The following is an 18,913-nucleotide window of genomic DNA, read 5'->3' on the forward strand; positions in this document are numbered from 1 at the left end:
AGTTGATTCCACTTACTCTGATGCTTTGTCATTTACCTCTTCTCCTTCTGTCCTTATTCTGAGAACACAAAAGCAGTTCTCTATTGGTGCTAGCTACCATCTGGTGACATATATAGTGATCTGTCTTACCAACATATTTTTCCCAGCTGCTCTTTTCTTTCCTCTAAGGTTGGTAATGCACACACATGCCTCACTCCTGCCTATTTTCTCTATTTCACCACACACAGTTTACTCAATTCCAAATTAGGCTAGTTCTTTCTTTTATATACATAGGTACTCGAATTCACTTTAACGGACGCTCTCACTTGCATATCTAAGTCTCTCCTAGAGCACAAAAATTCCCCACACATTTCTCTCTTAGGCCTGTTCCTTCTGTAAACCAGATAAGTCATGTTGATAGTTGCTAATCACCAGCAGAGTTAGTGTTGCAACTCCTGATCAAGGAATTCGAATTGGAACAAAATACCATAGAGAAATCAATTTCTATCACTTTCTAAAGCATCTTGGAGAGAATTTCCTGATAATTTCTGAACCTATTCAGTGTAAATCCTTGAATTAGTCAGGGTGATATATAAAAGAAATCATTCCTACCTTTCAAAAACATTGATAGTCTAGTAGGAGAAATAAGTACATAAGTCATTAAAACCCAAATGACTTACAAATGTCTCTAAAATATGTAAATAAATTACAACAGTATTTCAAAAGGGAAAAAAGAGAAGAGTTATCTGGGAATTAGACAAATCTTTCCATAACAATTAATATTAACCTTTACCATGAAGGATTGGTAAAGATTATATATTAGTAGGAAAAAAAGGCAGCAATGCAAACTTACATTGGTAACTGTGCTTCTGAGTATATTTAACTTAGTTATACAACTCATTTGGTTTTAAAAAATCATGAATGTACTCTAATAAATATATACAATTTAATATGCATTATTCCTTCAGTTCTGCTTTTTGTTGTTGTTGTTAAAATATGTGTGAGAAACGTGTTAAGACTCATCTCCTACTGGAGGTGTTTCATTGAAATTAGCTTTCAATCTAAATAGCTTGCTATACTCAAAAAATAAACTGCCTCTGATTTTTTGCCTAGCTTTAAATCTGTAAAATTGAGTCTCATGAAAAAAAGCATTTAGGTTTCTAAGTAACCCAGATATTTCTTGAGCATCTGGAAACCCACATGTTAGTTACTCCAGCATTAGAGATTTTATAAGACAGCGTTTAGAGGCAGATCACTCTTGACAAACTCACCTAGAGTGTTTTTGCCTTTGTTTCTAAACTCTGGACAACTCAAAGAAAGTATTATAGGACTCAGCTAATTCAAACAATGGCTTTCCTTTGAAATAAGATCGTCTGCTTCCCTTAAAGGCATAGTAGTCACCTTTGACACAAGGAACAGAAGGTAAAATAACAAAGGAAGTGGTGAACCAACCTCAGTTCTGGAATTTAAAAAAAAAAAAAACTGATTTGCATTAATTATCATTTCTAGGTGTCTGGCCTAGTCCAGAGGATGCAAATGGCAGTTCAGATCAATCATCCTTAAATCGGATGTGAACGCTTTGATGTGGCTGAGGGAGAGTTGTGGAAAGGGGAGTAGGTACCATGAAGAGAATTGCAACAAAGGAAAAAAAATATATGGGGTTGAATTGCCCCAAAGAGGACAGAAACAGCAAAAACATATTTTTTTATGTACAAGTAAAAAGTACAGAAGACAAAATAATCTCACCTGGTCTGAGATCTTTAGAATATAATGTTTAATGTTGATTCCCTTACTCTTACTCCTTTTAGGACTCGTGTGTGCGTGTGTGTGTGTGTGTGTGTGTGTGTGTGTAATGGGGTGGGGTAGGGGAAGGAGAGAAACTGATAGTACTGATGAATGGGGAGCTAGAAAGACAAGGAAGGAAAAGAGGCTCTGAAACCTAAGGGTGCCTACTGTCCTGGGAAACTTTAAAGCATATTCCATGACGAATTACATTATCTCCGGGCTTAGAAAATTCCGAAAAAGATGGGAAGACAAATCAAAGGCCTTTGATAAATGAGGCCTCAGTTTTGTGGTCAAGTCTGCACTAATTTTTGCCTTGTGTGATGTGCGAATTTGACAAAAAGAGGCGCTGGATTGAGGAGTGGGATGGGAAGGGGGAGGCACCTCTACCTGCACACGGGGGCAGGGGATGGATGCAAATCAGGCCTTCCCGAGTGGCCAATCAATAGTCAGGTGAGGGATTTTGGGTCCCCACCCCATCCCAACCGGCGTTTGAGCACGTGCACGGTGTTCTGGGACCTTTGTCCCGCAAAGTCACGCTTGGCGGGCACCCCTTGGTCCCTTTTTCTGGTCAGATGTGCTTGATTCTTTTCTGCTCTACAACCCACCTCTCTAGTCGTGTCTTCCCATCTCCCTACTCATTCCCTCCCGCGCCGCTGCGGGTGAGAGCCTTCAGCGGTGCGTCCTAAGGAGCGTGAGGAGTGTGCGGAGCTTGGCACACCAAGTTGCTGAGACTGTGACACCAGCCTCCGCCCGTTCCGCGCGGGTGCAGGCGGCGAGCCTCGGCTCGGACACCACAGCTCTCCTGCCCGCGCCGGGCAGTCCTCTGCCTGTCCAGAGGCAGCACTCCCGGCTCTCGGCTGGCTGTGGGTCTGTCTTGTGGGGCTCCAGCACTAGCCTGCTCGGCCTCGGAAACTCCTGCAGCGTCCAGAACACAGAAAATAGACTCATCACCTAATTCGCCAGGGAGCTCGAGCTCTGCGGGGCCGCGGGGCTGCCTCCCCCGCTCCTCCCCCAACCCGACCCCACCCCACCCCCGCCAGGGCTTCGGCGGCCTCCCGGAGTCACACAGCCTACCCCCCCACCCCAACACCCCCACCCCCGGCAGACAAAGGGCCTGGGCAAATTCGCCGCCCGGCCTCCTAGCGCTCCGGGGAGGCCGCTGCGCCCCGGAGTGGATCGCGCTGGAGGCGTGCGCCGGGCGAGAAGCCGCGGCCGCGGGAGCGCAGTATGGGGAAGAACCGCGAGATGCGCCTGACTCACATCTGCTGCTGCTGCCTCCTTTACCAGCTGGGGTTCCTGTCGAATGGGATCGTTTCAGGTAAGTTCTTCCGTGACTTTCTCGCTTCCTTTCCAGCCATCCCAGCGGAGACCGCGAACGTACGGGTCGGCAGGGCTGGTGCAACTGGTGCGTGGAGAGCAGGGCTCAGTGGGTAGCAATAAAAATGAGCTTGAGGTGCAGGTTAAGGGGTCAAGTTCGGAAATGAAGCACACTTCTGCCGGCCTCGTTTTAACCGTATGTGGAATAGTTTCCTTATAATTAGAGCAATAATATTTGCAAAGGTACGTTTACAGCACCTGGAGGAAAATTAGAACGTACCTAAGTTGATAGCAACGCTCTGCTCTAGCATACACTTCAGAAATCGTTTACTCGTGCTGGAGTCTTTGCATCGGTTTTCTTTTCAACAATGAAGTGCGGTCACCAAACTTTGATTCCCCCTCCCCCGCCCCTAATATAATCGTACTTTTACTCTGAAAATGCTGGGGTCTGTAATCTGATCGCAAGGCTTCTGGGGTTGCAAAGAGTTTCAGGGTCTAGACGGGTGGTCTCCATTGCATTCAACGCGAGCGCCCTGTATCTATGGACTGTGAGCTTGGAAATGTTTGTGCTACTGGAACCGCGGCACTTTAAGCCCCGCACTTCTGTCTGCCCCGCCCGCAGAGCTGCAGTTCGCCCCCGATCGCGAGGAGTGGGAAGTCGTGTTTCCTGCGCTCTGGCGCCGGGAGCCGGTGGACCCGGCTGGCGGCAGCGGGGGCAGCGCGGACCCGGGCTGGGTGCGCGGCGGAAGCGCCCGGGCGCAGGCTGCCGGCAGCTCACGCGAGGTGCGCTCTGTGGCTCCGGTGCCTTTGGAGGAGCCCGTGGAGGGCCGATCAGAGTCCCGGCTCCGGCCCCCGCCGCCGTCGGAGGGTGAGGAGGACGAGGAGCTCGAGTCGCAGGAGCTGCCGCGGGGATCCAGCGGGGCTGCCGCCTTGTCCCCGGGCGCCCCGGCCTCGTGGCAGCCGCCGCCTCCCCCGCAGCCGCCCCCGTCCCCGCCCCCGGCCCAGCATGCCGAGCCGGATGGCGACGAAGTGTTGCTGCGGATCCCGGCCTTCTCTCGGGACCTGTACCTGCTGCTCCGGAGAGACGGCCGCTTCCTGGCGCCGCGCTTCGCAGTGGAACAGCGGCCAAATCCCGGCTCCGGCCCCACGGGGGCAGCATCCGCCCCGCAACCTCCCGCGCCACCAGACGCAGGCTGCTTCTACACCGGAGCTGTGCTGCGGCACCCTGGCTCGCTGGCTTCTTTCAGCACCTGTGGAGGTGGCCTGGTAAGCGCCTTCTTTCCCTAGCTCTCCATTTTCCCCTGCTGCTCCTCTCCTTGCCCATAGGTCAGGATGATTTGCATGCACCTTCTCCCCTTTCAGTGTGCTCCTTTTGAGCTTCGCCCTAGACTGCACCCCCAGGTGTCTACATCGTTTGCCTCCCATGGAACATCTCCAGGGCAGTTGTGTAAATCGGAAGTTTAATTGGGTGGATAAATGGCCTTCTCCTTCCAGATGGTTATGTGTCTTTCAAAACTGCGTGAAACTCTGCCTTTTCGTAACTTCTTCCCAATGGCTCAACTTCTTTCTGTTCTCCAGAGTTTTCTAAACTAAGCGCTCCACGTGATGTCTTTTAGGAACTCGAAAGACAACCAGTCGGCTCACTGATGAATCTCCTTCGTGTTTGCGCCGCACTCTCAGTTCCTCATCTGTTATCTTACAGCTTTTTCATAACCTACTTCAAAGTTGAAAGAACAGTTCTATAGGGGATTACTCTGACAGTTGTCTAGAATTTAAACACATCCAGAGTCATACTGGACACCTGTTCACTGTTCTTGTGAAACATAGGAGTTGGGAGGGACTCAACTGAGAGACTGGAGGTTGAGTAATGGGTGACATTAGAATCCAATCTGTGTTCAAAGGGTTATGGTTCTGTGATTTACATTTCATTTGACAGTAGTTCCTTTTCTTCTTTCCACTCTTTGGAGGAAAGGAGCAAGGTGGAGAGCCTTGTTAAAAGGCCTGTTGGGATGGAAAGTAAAAGCCATTTGCTCTGTCAATGTAGAACATCATTTGATTTTTCTCCCTCTGTCATGATTCAGGGGTTGGGACAAGCTTCTATAAGTTGACCTTTGTGTGTGTGTGGGGGGGGGGTCAAATATGCATAACATAAAATTTACTATTTTAACTGTTTTTAGATGTACAGGTACGTGGCATTAAGTACATTCACGTTGTTGTGCAACACCACCATGTCCTTTATGGTTGTTGCCACCACCATAGGCTTTACTATTAATTGGTTTAAGACAAAACTCATAAAATATCAAAAATGCACTTGTGATTTGTGGCTTCATTTTGCTGTTCATAGTGAGCCACTGAGAAATCCACAAGAACTTGCATGGAAGCAAACTGCTCATTTGGAGAAAATCCAACAGCAGTGGATAGCAGAAAATATCAGCACAATCAAAGCCACCCAAAACTACCACCTCCCCTGACCCAAGATCCCATACTCAAATGATGTAAACTGTTGGACAGTGCTCATAATGATGAATATTCAAATACGGGCATTTTTAGGCATAATTGAAAAAAATTGGCATGGAAAAATTACATGAGAAGCTTTTATTAAAAGGTTTTATGTGGAACTGATGTTTGAACATTTCACTGGGGAAAACATTTTGTGGAGATTTCATTGTCCACTAGCTTTTGGCTGGGGATTAAATAATCACATATAGAAAGTTCCTGGTGTGGTAGTAGCAATGGGGGATAAAGAATTTCACTGTGTTGAAATGTGCACTTTTGGTCAGATTTTCCAAATGACCTATTCCTTCTCTCCATACTTAAGGAAGCAAAGTTAGAATTATAAGTAGGTTTTTCGTATGTAACAAACCTGCACGTTGTGCACATGTACCCTAGAACTTAAAGTATATATAAAAAAAGAATTATAAGTAGGTTTTTCATATAGGAGTTTGACATACATCCCTGTTTATCATGTTGGACTTTTACTCACTTTTCCTATTAGCTACATATGTATATGTTCTAAACTGGGAAGTCTTTGTTATTGAGGAAAACTGCCATTGCCAGCAATACAGTGTTAGGAGTTAGATTTTCAGTAAAAAAGTTAAGCAAATAGCCAAGAAGGGTGGGTTTGTTACTCTAGACTCTAACATGCCAGCCCTGTTCCCTTATGAGCTGGTGGATAAGGAAAGAGTGAGCTGTTATCTGTACTCTGGAAGAGGTTTGTTCCCTGATGATTGACAAGCTCCTTATCTCTTTAGGCTTCAGTTTCCATAAGTAAAATTAGATAATTAGATGATTTAATTTAAAAAATTGAATGATGGGATTAAAATTCTATTGGATATTTAATGTATTATAGGTCCCTTGTTTAGGGGATAGAATGTTCTGCCTTTTAGGGGCTCACAAATTAAGAGAAAGATATCATGTGTAAGTGGAAATGACACAAGTAGTCACAAGACAGTGACAGACCAGCATGATGAATCAAATGTTATGCTAAGGTAAAAATCCCTTGGGAGAGGTGGGGAATGCTTCCCAAAGCAGAAGAAGTTGAACTGGATTTTAAAACATGGAGAGGATTTCACCAGGCAGAAAAAGCTGGAGTGTTGTAGGTAGAGGGAGGAGACTGAGTGCAGGCATGAAAATGCAGGACCTGTCAAGGGAATGATAAAGAATGTCTCCTATGACTAGGCTAGAAGATGCAATAGAGAGAAATGATCTTAAAATGTCTAGAGATCAAACTTCAAAAGCCTTGTCTGCAAGAATGTGGGCTTTTTCTAACTGAATAGTCATAGAACTTCTTACCTCCTCCTTTGTATCTCAAGAATTCTGTGATCCTGTAATTCTAATGTGAGGAATTATGATGCCTTTATATAGAGATGGTGAATCATTTATAAATGCAACGGCCATGAGATTGCAACAATTATTTTCTTCTCAGGGAAAGCTTTCTTATTGTCAGTTGCAGAGAAGAGGGTAGTTCACTAACTGTACCTTCCCTTACCCTCTCTTGATAGTAAGCTTTGCCTACCGGTACCTGAACTTTTCAATATCTTTTGGATTATCAAATATTTAAAAGGATCCAAAAGTCTGTACCAAAGGAAATAGAACATCAGCTATCCAGTAAAGTGAACATTTATAAGATTGACCAATTCACTCTCCAGGTACTACTCTAACTTGTGTTATCAAAGGATAAGTGCCAGAATGGAGATTTTGGATACAGGGGCAAAGCCTGCCTCTTCAAAGTTTTTAATCTTTCTGGATCTCATATCTGGATCTCTCTATATATAAAATGTACAAATTATACTTATATATCTAGCAATTGATCTGTGAAGTGTTATTATTTTTGTTTGTTCTGATTAGTGTATTATTGAATAACAGTCTTATTTGAGTCATATATTAGATCTTATAAGCATGCAAATATACTACAACTAATCAATTAAACATTTATTGAACAACTCTTATGACTAAGGCCTTTTCCAGATATAGAGAATACAAAAAGAAGATGAAGCAGTCTCGATATATTTCACAGGGCCCTCAACCTAACTTGCCAGTTACCAATGAAAACAGGGAAATACAATAGGTTGAGATACGTGAAAATACAGGTATACCATGAGTGCTCTGATGACACTGTCTTGTTCATCTCTTTTCATTTCCAACACTTTACTTTTTAGTTGGCACTCAATAAAAATCACTGAATAATAAAATACAACACATGAAGTACTTTATGATACTTTAAAATCATCTTTAAAAATTAAAACACACAAAAGCAATAAATTAAATCCCATGAAACTGTGCAACAATTATCTTTGCTCAAAGTTAACACAATGTTTTTTTTTTTTTTTCTAAAAACATGCTTATAAGCGCTGGGCCAAAATAATCTATATTAGTATATACCTGGCCTATTTTTTTTTAATGGACTATTGACATGGCAGACTACTTAGATTATTTTTTCCAGATGATGAAGTGTGGATACTAAAACTAATGCCACCTTTTCCTACTTAAATTAAGAGTTTTATACAGTAGTCTTTTTGATTAGCTTTTGATACAGAATCTGGAGCCTTTTGTAAATTCAATTATTTTTTATCTTATTTGCATTAAAGTATTGTATTCTGTGGAAAGTTTTAAACAATTAAATATTTTTGTGACTCCCATTTAGACAAGGCAGTATATCAGTTAGCAGTGTGAAAGCTGCTGTCAGGGCAGGAATGGGTAAAGAGAAATAAACACATAACGAGGAGAACCAGTGGAATCAATCAACATCCAAATGAAAAAATTAAGATTACAGACTGACCTCATATGTCTACTTTCTTCATTCAAGCAAAATCTTAGGAATGATAGAAAAGATATTCTAAATAAATATAAAGCAGTATTAGAAGAGAATGTCATCAGGACATCAGATATTTCAAATATCTCCTGAAAGATTGAAACAGTTTGGCTTGGATTAAGGGAAACATATAGTCTTTAGAAAACATCTGTGACTTGCAGGAGCCATGCCAGAAGTGCCGCTGTACATGCAGGGAAAGGCAATGCAGTGAGCAGAAACGTACCTAGAACAAGAGCAGGATTTCTTTTTTCTGTTATCCCATTCTGCCAAGCACCGGAAGCCACATATGTGTCGCTAACACAGGAACAGAGAACAGAGGCAGAGCTTACCCAGGCCTGTGGGTGACACCCAGGAAATAGTCTCTACTCTCAAAAGATGAGCTGTTGGCTTCTTGCACTGAGTCAAAGGTCCCATCTGTCTCTAACTCAAGGAGAGCTGAGTAAACTGAACTAGTTACAACAGATAGGTGAGCAGGGAAACCAAGAAAAGATGAGCTGACACCCAGGAATATTACATTTTGAAGAAAATAATATTAAAAGAGTCTCAAACTCTTGTTAATTAATACAAGAAGCAAAAAATTAATAAATAGAATAACGGAAATCTAATGCCCAGAAGAATAAGAGCAGGTATATATTCATGGAAAAAATAAATTAAAAAAATAGGAACAAACTGCTATCCATAAAAAAAAGGTTAGATACAATGGAACTGAAATTATATTTTTGTTAGAATAAAAACTCAATAGATGAGTTGATAGGTAAATTTGTGATATGGAAGATCAAACCCAGAAATTATCCCAGAACATAATACAAGGGCCAAATGAATATAAAATAATAATAATAAAATAGTTGTAAGCCATTGATTAATAGGTCTAGATCAAATATTTCTCTAATAGGAATGCATTTAAAAAAATCAGTATAAAGACTGAATTGTAAAAATACATGCCGTTATATGCTACCTATCAGTTACACTTTGGATGTGAGGCCAGATATTACTTCTTTGAGGGTAGAGGGTAGATGAGATAAGTGGTGTTCTGGATGATCCTTGCTCAGCATACACCAAAAGCAATTTTCAACACAGGTTTCCATATTTGGAATTAAAAATAAAGACATGGAAAGCAGTTTATGTGTAGAATCCTTGATTTTAAAAATTGTTATTCTTTATAATTGTTTCATTTCAAAATTATAGCAAAATTTTTAAACAACTTTCTTATTTTTCCAAAGTTTTCACAGAAACAAAAACGTATTTTGCACTCAGATTTAATTATTTAATATTTAAATATTGATTAAATTATACAATTACAGAATGTTGTACCTACCTGTGTTCAGACAAATATGGCTGACTCTTGTCACAGGCTGACTGGTGGAAATGGTTGTATGCTGTAAGACAAAGGAAGTGTCTGCTAGCTATGAGCATTCAGCATGCCGTATGCCTCAGTGACATATTTTCCAGATGGTGTGTGGCGTATTAAGTCAGCGATTCTAGCTGATTTTGTTGATATAACCAAGATTAGTTAGGGAGAGGTTAAGAGACCAGTGGTTCTAATTGAATTGGTTGATATAACCAAGGTTAGTTAGATAGAGGTTAAGAGACCCCTTTTTCAGCGTCAGAAACAAATTTATCAGAAATAAGACACAAACCTTCAGATTGAAGGACCAACCACAAAACTCAGCATGGCATAAGAGGGACCCAAATCTAGATATACATTCACAGAATATTAGAAAATCAAAGAGAAAGAGAAAATCGTATGCATTTAATAGAGGAGAGATGATCTACAGTGGGATGTGTGTCAGATTGACTTTAGAGGATTGAATCAGTAATACTGGGTGCCAGAGGATCAGGTAACTTCAGAATTCTGAGGAAGAGTCATTTAAAATCCTGGATTATATGGTCACACAAAATACCATTCAAATCTGAGGCCAAAGTAAAATCATTTTCAAAATTATAAGGACTCAGATGTTACCACACAGAATCTCCAAAAAGGTATGCAATGAAAAATCTTCCTCAAATACCTATTCCCCGGTTAGTACTTAGTTTTCCATCCTAGAGGTAACCAGGGTTATCTGCTTATAGTGTCTGATCTGGAGGTAGTTTATGCATAGACAAATATATATACATGTATACACTTACAGCTTTTTAAAAACCCATACTGTTAACACACACACACACGTGGTATTATCACATTTGAGTGTGTAAAGAGATTCCCCTTTTTTTACGTCCTCTTATATCTGATTGCAAGGATCTTTTGTAATCCACCTAATGAGTTTGGTGTTCCTGGATATTTGATTGAATACAATATTTTCCTATTAAGAACAAGGCTAAATATATAGGATTCTGTAGAAAAGCTGTTTTGCCTCTAATGTATATCTGTGTTAAAGGGCATGTGTATTGGTAATTCGGAGAGAGATTGCTTAATTGTACCCCATAGAGATGGTGCTACTTTACAGTCTCAGACCAGGAGAGTAGGAGAGTTTCTCTTTCCCATGTCCTGTTACCAGTATGGACGTTATTATTAAAATTTTTGACCTTTGTGAAATCTAATAGGTAAAAGATGTTATTATTATTATTATTTTTGAGACGGAGTCTCACTCTTTTGCCAGGCTGGAGTGCAGTGGCGCGATGTCGGCTCACTGCAGCCTCTGCCTCCCGGGTTCAAGCAATTCTCCTGCCTCAGCCTCCTAAGTAGCTGGGACTACAGGCGCGCACCACCACGCCCAGCTAATTTTTGTATTTTTAGTAGAGACGGGGTTTCACCGTGTTGCCCAGGATTTTCTCGATCTCTTGACCTCATGATACGCCCACCTTGGCCTCCCAAAGTGCTGGGATTACAGGCGTGAGCCACTGCGCCTGGCCAAAGATTGATGTTATCATAATATAGTTTCAATTTACATTTTTTGTTGTTATGGTGAGGTTGAGTGTCTTTATATTTTTTATTCTCATTTCCTTTCCTGTAGACTTTCCATTCATATCTTTTATTTATTATTATTATTTTTTTAATGATGGATTCTTGCTCTGTCGCCCAGGCCAGAGTGCAGTGGGGCAATCTTGGCTCACTGCAACCTCCGTCTCCTGGGTTCCAGCCATTCTCCTGCCTCAGCCTCCGAAGTAGCTGGAATTACAGGTGCCTGCCACCACACCCAGCTAATTTTTGTATTTTTAGTAGAGATGGGGTTTTGCCATGTTGGCCAGGCTGGTCTCAAACTCCTGACCTTAGGTGATCTGCCCACCTCAGATTCCTAAAGTGCTGGGATTACAGGTGTGAGTCACCACACCAGGCCGTCTTTTACTTATTTTTCTATTATATATTTTTATTTCTAATTCTAAAGTTCTTTATATATTAGTATTTTAAAAAGACAAATGTTAATTACAAAATAATATATTCTAAGTATAGGACATTTAGAAAATATATAAAATAAATAATCTGTAATTTTACCATCCAGAGATAAACAACTAACTTTTTAGTATTTATGCTGAAAAGGACATAAACATATAAAATAAACCTCAATTTTCAGAAGATTTGTTGGTAAGCTAGAAAAAGCAAATTTTCTCAAACATCTTTTTTGTTTATAAGATTGGCACAAATTATGCAGATTGAGACTATCTAGTGGACATAATTGGGGAACATTTAATCTTACACCTTGTAGGAGAGTAAATTTGCAGAGTCAATATATACTTTTGTGTAGTATCTATTAGAACATTAAATATGCTTACCCTTCTTTTTAGCAATTCTGCTTATAGTTGTCAATTTTAGAGAAATATCTATATATGTGCAAAAGGTTTATGTATAAACATATTCATTGCAGAACTTAGAACTCTCTAGATATTCAGCAGTAATGGACTAGTTGTATCTATATATTATGCTGAAGGCCAGGAGAATGAAAAGATAAAAGAAACAGTTCTTTGCTTCAAGGTGTTTACAGTTTTGAAGGAACCATTTTCTTTGTCTCAACTTTTTATCCTTTTAGAGTTCATCACAGTTATTTGATTTAGTAAGTACTCAATCTCTCCTTATTAATCAAATAACTGGTTTTTAAGTGTACCTACCTTTATGGCATTCTGTGGATTTCCAGTTTAGCATTAGAGTGGCATGGATAATATAGTTACATGTGAGAGAAGTTTCTGGATTATGAGAGGAGCAATATGTAGATACATCAATCTTCATTAAAGGAAGCTACATAGTGAATAAACAGAATTGTGATGCTGCTCGAATAAGCTACATCGTACATTAAAAATAAACTATTTAATCATATATTAACCTATGTCTTCATTCTCAGAGATTTGAGACATGGGCCAATTTTGTGAGAAGAAATTTTCTTTATTTAATAATGAATAAATAATTGTATGCATTTATTTGAAGTTTGTTAACTGAATCATAAATATAGTATTCTTTTAAATAACAAAATTCTTTATGAGCCTGAAAATATGTTTATGCAACACTAAAACAGAGCACATGTTTATTGAGTTCATGCACAATTGAATGTTTCCACTTATTTGCAATTACATTTTTAACCCAGAGGGTTTTATGTCTTTGTATTTACAAAATGAAGAAGAATCAGAGGAGTTGCAGGTTCCTGGTAGGTGGGATATGTTTTGGAGCAGTGGGAGAACCAGTAGTCCCCCTTGAATTATGATTTGGAGGTTTCCTGAAAGGAAGTTTTAAGATTCTCTTAGCAAAGTGAGAACCATAATTTGATGCAGAGTGCATTTAGGGTGCAGCTATAGTGAGCACATCCATCTCATCATTATTCTGATGCCAAGCCCTAGACTGAGAGAAGTGAGAAAATGGGAGCTTAGCCATTCCAGTGCTACCCAGATATTTTTATAGAATTATTACATGGTAGTGTTGGGAAGTACCTTAGGGATTAGATAGTTTAGTGCCTGCCTTTTCCAGAGAGAGAAACTTGACTTCATCTCATAATTAATGTGCCTATATCTGCAATAAATTATTAACTCTTTAGACTCTAACTCAGATGATCAGGGAATGGTGCTGGTGAGCCCAGGCCAGTTTGGGCATTACCAAATGCTTCTGCTTTTCTATTGTTTTCCGTTTAAAATAAATGAAATCTAAATATATTTTTTTTTTCCTTGAGCACATTCAAAGGATAAACATAAGGATATTTTGCCCTCAACTCTTTTTGTAGTCTACTAGCCTCAGCCTGGCTTTACTTAAAATAAGACCACTTCTGCAGTGAGGCTACATCATCAGCCATTTGACCATGCTCCTTGATGTCCTGTTTCTTCAAGTGTGATGTGTAGATATCAGGATCAAAATCAGGCGGTGGGATGTATGGGGGCGGGAGTGGTGGGGGGTGGTTTGGTGAGGTAGAGGTAGTTGGTAGAGGTAGTCTCTATTAAAAATAAGGCTTCCAGATTGAATGACAAACCTAAAATATGAAGTTAAAAAGAATCTAAGATAAAAATAAGCCTGGGGTGGTGGCACATACCTGCAGCCCCAGCTACTCAGGAGGCTAAGGTGGGAGGATCACCTGAAGCCAGGAGTTAGAGGCTGCAGTGAGCTGTGATTGCACCACTGCACTATAGCCTGGGTGACAGAGTGAGACCCTGTCTCAAAAGAATGAAAGAAAGACAGAGAAAGAGAGGGATAGGGAGGGAAGGAGGTAGGGAGGAAAAGAAAGGAAGGAAAGAAAGAAAAAGAAGGAAGGAAGGAAGGAAGGAAGGAAGGAAAGAAGGAAGGAAAGCAGGCAGGCGGGCAAGACTCTGTCTCTAAATAAATGAATAAATAAACAAAAAGAATACAAGGTACTTTTTTTTTTAAACTTTCAAGTTCAGGGGTACATGTGCAGATTTGTTAAGTAGGTGAACTTGTGTGATGGGGATTTGTTTTACAAATTATTTCATCACCCAGATATTAAACCTAGTACCCATTAGTTATTTTGCCTTATCCTTTCCCTCCTCCCACCCTCCACCTTCTAGTAGGCCCCAGAGTCTGTAGTTCCTCTCTATGTGTCCATGTGTTCTCATCATTTAGCTCCCACTTAAAAGTGAGAACATGTGGTTTTTGATTTTCTGTTCCTATGTTACTTTGCTAAGGATCATGGCCTCCAGCCCCATCCAGGTTGCTGCAAAGGACATGATATCATTCTCTTTTAGGGCTGCACAGTGTTCTATAGTGTGTATGTACCACATTTTCTTTATTCAGTCTACCATTGATGGAAAGTTAGGTTGATTCCATGCATTTGCTATTATGTATAGTGCTACAATGAACTCACACACATGTGTGTCTTTATAATAGAACAATTTGTATTGCTTTGGGTATATACCCAGTAATGGGCTTGGTGGGTTGAATGGGGTATTTCTGTTTTCAGGTATTTGAGGAATCACTACACTGTCTTCCACAATGGTTGAACTAACTTAAACTGCCATCAACAGTGTATAAGCATTCGTTTTTCTCCACAACCTTGCTAGGATCTATTTTTTGACTTTTTAATAATAGCCATTCTGGCTGGTGTGAGATGGTATCTCATTATGCAAGCTAAAATTTGAGGGCAGCCACTCCAGTGGCTCTGAAAACAGCAGAGCTCAAGATTCTTTCCTACTGGATTTGCATCCACTAAACTTCATACCCTAAGGATCTTGCATGAATTTTAGTCCGTATATACTCTTTTTGGAAAGTTCCAGTAATGGTAAAATTAGATACGTCCTGTCCTTACTTAATAATATCCTCCCAGAAACCGACTCAGATGCTAGTGAGCTAGAAAGGATTCTATGGATTTAAAATTATTAATCAACACGTTATACATGTGAACTAGTTGGAAGATAACACAATGGAACATTAATGCCAGCATGAGTGTTTTCCCACTCTTCAAATAAAAAGAAAGCAACAGTTGAAATCTGCTTCCTATTCTAGAATCTGGAAATATTAAATAGAAGTAAGTAGTTTCAGTCATCAGCAATTTTATCAGTAAAATTGTAGCAGGAGAATTACTCCAGCTGTTTCACAATATTATTATAGTTATATATTTATGTTATTATATTTCTTAAATACAATTCTATATTTATATATTATCTATACATTATATTATTATATTTATTATAATAAAATTTATCAGAAATACAAGAAGAAATATACCTTCAGACTGAAAGGGACCAACCATACTACCAAGTTCAGATGCGGATAAAGGAAGACCGAGGCACATTGTAGTGGGATATTAGAAAATCAGTGGTGAAGAGAAAATTGTAAACTCTTTGTGAGAGGTTATCTATCCTGGAATAGCAGTGCAGTATGTTCAGGTTAAAAGGACCTTGAAAATGCATAAGAATTGAATGGTAAACTCTCTCAAATGACAAAAAAATAAAAATAAAAATAAAAAAGCAGGTCTTTTCTACTCATTCACATTCCAGGTATTTGGATGTCAAATGTCCTGTAAAACTCATTAAAATTAACAGTTAAAAAAAAAAATTAACCTGCCAAGAGCAGTGGACAGGCAGGTGATTATATCAGCTAATCAGATTAATGCATTTGGTCTTTCTCCATTATGATTGGGATTTGAATGTTATGTATTAGCAACTAAAATGTGATAGGTACATTTCCATTATAAGATTATTATGTTACCAACAAATATGTTAGTCTGCCCAATTTATAGATAGGCAATTAAGTTACTGACAGAGGAAATTGTATATACTTAACATATCTAGGGTGTTTGTGTTGTCTGACTCTGGTTATATTCTTACAGATGAAGTAAATAGAACTTTAAAATTTTATTACAAGATAGAAAGTTTGAGTAATTCATCATGGAAATAATATTTGTGTATAAATATAATTGACACATTTAAAGGTTGAGTAACTCATTGTGAAAATAGCTGCCTGTTCATAAATTTAATTATTTAGTGCCCCGTTTTGTTTGCTAACATGGATAATTTCTCTGTAGATCGCCACTTAAAATTTTGTTAGTTCAAAATAGGTGGTTCTATTTAGTAATATTTTAAAATATATTGAATTGATATTTTAAAATGAAAGTTCCTATGTAGAAATTTTTCCAAGTGCACGCTAATTATCTCTCATTAGTAAGATACGTTCATGGATATGTCAGGCTGATTTTTTCAGGGTAAATCAGTATTTAAAATGTAACAAATTAAAAAGGATATTGCGAATACCCTTTTTTCCAACATCTTTTTTGAGGTATAATTTACATACCCTAAAATTCACCCAGTTTAAGCATAAAATTCAGTGTTTTTTAGTTCATTTACAGAATTGTGCAACCATCACAACCTAGTTTTAGAACAGTTCCATCAGCTAGAAGGGTCCCTTATCCCCATCTGTAGTCACTGTGTTACTATCTACAGTCCCAGGCAACCATTCATCTACTCTGTGTCTCTATAGATTTGCCTTTCATATAAATGTAATCATATAAAATTTGGTCATTTGTGTCTGTCCTCATTCACTTAGCATGATGTTTTTGAGGTTCATCCATGTGGTAGCACGTATCAGTAGTTCATTCTTTTTTTCTTCATGGATTATTTCCACTGTCCTGAAATACCACATTTTGCTTATTCATTCATCAGTTGGTGGGCATTTGGATTGTTTCCATTTTTTGGCTATTATGAATAATGCTACTATAGATATTTGTGTACATGTCTTTGTGTAGATGGGTATTTTCACTCCTGTTAGGTAGATACCTAGGACTGCAATTACTAGGTCATACAGTAAATTTGTTTAGTATTTTAAGATACTGCCAAACTTTTTTTCAAATTACTATATCATTTTATATTCCCCCCAGTAATGTATGAGGATTCCAGTTTCTCAACATCCTCAACAATACTTGTTTACATACCACAAAAATCTCCCAATTTAAGTGTACAATTCAATGGTTTTTAGTACATTTACAGAATTGTGCAACCATCACCACAACTTAGTTTGGGAACATTTCTATCAACTCAAAGGGTACTTTATACCCATCTGGAGTCACTCTGTTCTTATCTCCAGCCCCAGGCAACCATTAATCTACTTTGTGCCTCTGTTGTCTCTTTTGGATTACATTTGTGGATGTGCAGCGGTATCTCATGTGGTTTTAATTCTGTTTTCCTAGTGACTAATTATATTGAGCATAGGTTCATACGCCAGTTCATAGCCATTGTAATATTTGTCATCTTTGGTGAAATGTCTACTCAAAACTTTTGCCAACTTGTTAATTAGTTTTTTTCTACTATTTAGTTTTAAGAGTTCTTTATATACTCTGGATATAAATATTTTATCAGACAAGTGATTTGCTAATGTTTTCTTCCAGTCTCTCGCTATCTGTTCAGTTTCTTAATGGTATCTTTTAAGTCTCATTTTTGAGACTTTTGATAAAAATCTAGTTTATCTCTTTTTTTTTAATGGAACATGTTTTTGATGTTGTATCTAAGAACTCAGTGTCTAACCCAAAGTCACAAGGACTTCCTCCTATGTTTTCTTCCATAATTTCCATGATTTAAAGTTTTACATTCAATCTTATGATTCATTAGCTTTTGGTGTATGGTGTTAAGAGACTGTACATTTTTCTCTTTGCATGTACTTGTCCAGTGGTATCTCAGCACCATTTGTTGAAAATACCATACTTTCCTCATGAAATGCCATAGCATTTTTGTTAAAAGTAAATTGACCGCAAATGTGCGAGTTTATTTTTGAACTACTTATACTGTTGTTTTGATCTATATTTATCCTCGTGTCAATACCATACTGTATTGATTTATGTAGCTTATAATATTTTTTGAATTTGGGAAATTTAAGTCCTTTAATTTTAATTTTCTCTTTTCAAAATTGTTGTGGCCTGCCAGACACAGTGGTTCATGCCTGTAATCCCAGCACTTTGGGAGGCCGAGGCGGGCAGATCACTTGGGGTCAGGAGTTTGAGACCGGCCTGGCCTACATGGCGAAACCCCATCTGTACTAAAAATACAAAAATTAGCAGAGCAGGGTGGTGGGCACCTGTAATCCCAGCTACTCAGGAGACTCAGGCATGAGAACTGCTTGAAGCTGGGAGGGAGAGGTTGCAGTGAGCCAAGATTGTACCACTGCACTTCAGCCTGGGAGACAGAGGAGACTCCATCTCAAAATAAAAATAAATTGTTTTGGCCATTCTGGCCTCTTTATATTTCTATATACATTTTAGGATCAGATTGTCAGTATCTTCAAAGAAACTTCCTGGACTTTGATAGGAGGGTTTAAGCTTAATCTGAAATTCAGTTTTCTGAAATTCCATTTTGGAAGAGATTTTATCTTAAACAATGCAAAACCGATTATTTTTTTTCTCTGTGAAAATGATTATTACTAGAGGAATTGGTAGGGTGTGTTTTTGAATACGCTGTTTATTTGTTTGCTTGATTTGAACCCTGACCCTAACAACTTTGGTCTTTTTCATAGCAGTAGGCCTGAAACACAATAGTGGAGTCTTGATTAAAAAGAACAAAATAAGCTACTGGTAGTCCATATTACAGTATTTAAAATGAACAATTTCAAACCATTAACAAGATTTAAATTCCATAAAGGATTTATGAGAACAAGTAATCCAAGCTACTCATTTG

At 39.0% G+C, this 18,913-nt stretch overlaps 1 protein-coding gene and 1 long non-coding RNA gene across 4 annotated transcripts in view; one reads left to right on the top strand and one right to left on the bottom strand.

The window, feature by feature from the left end:
* Positions 1-1,300: 1,300 nt before the first annotated feature.
* LOC117980373 (uncharacterized) lies at positions 1,301-3,688 on the bottom strand. The gene is made up of 2 exons (XR_004671646.2): positions 3,025-3,688; positions 1,301-2,679 (listed from the first exon to the last, which is right to left on the bottom strand). It is a non-coding gene; the product is annotated as an uncharacterized LOC117980373 (long non-coding RNA).
* ADAMTS19 (ADAM metallopeptidase with thrombospondin type 1 motif 19) overlaps positions 2,673-18,913 on the top strand; it is a 280,545-nt gene continuing 264,304 nt past the window's right edge. For 2 of the 3 annotated variants that reach the window (XM_014344971.5, XM_024928919.4), the window contains exons 1-2: positions 2,673-3,082; positions 3,704-4,347. In XM_014344971.5, the coding sequence (XP_014200457.4) occupies positions 2,992-3,082; positions 3,704-4,347 (735 nt within the window). In that variant the 5' untranslated portion in view covers positions 2,673-2,991. The remainder of the gene's footprint in view (positions 3,083-3,703; positions 4,348-18,913) is intronic. The other variant, XM_024928920.4, reaches the window with a different exon arrangement.

Source organism: Pan paniscus, chromosome 4 (assembly GCF_029289425.2).
Source record: "Pan paniscus chromosome 4, NHGRI_mPanPan1-v2.0_pri, whole genome shotgun sequence".
NCBI lineage: Eukaryota > Metazoa > Chordata > Mammalia > Primates > Hominidae > Pan > Pan paniscus.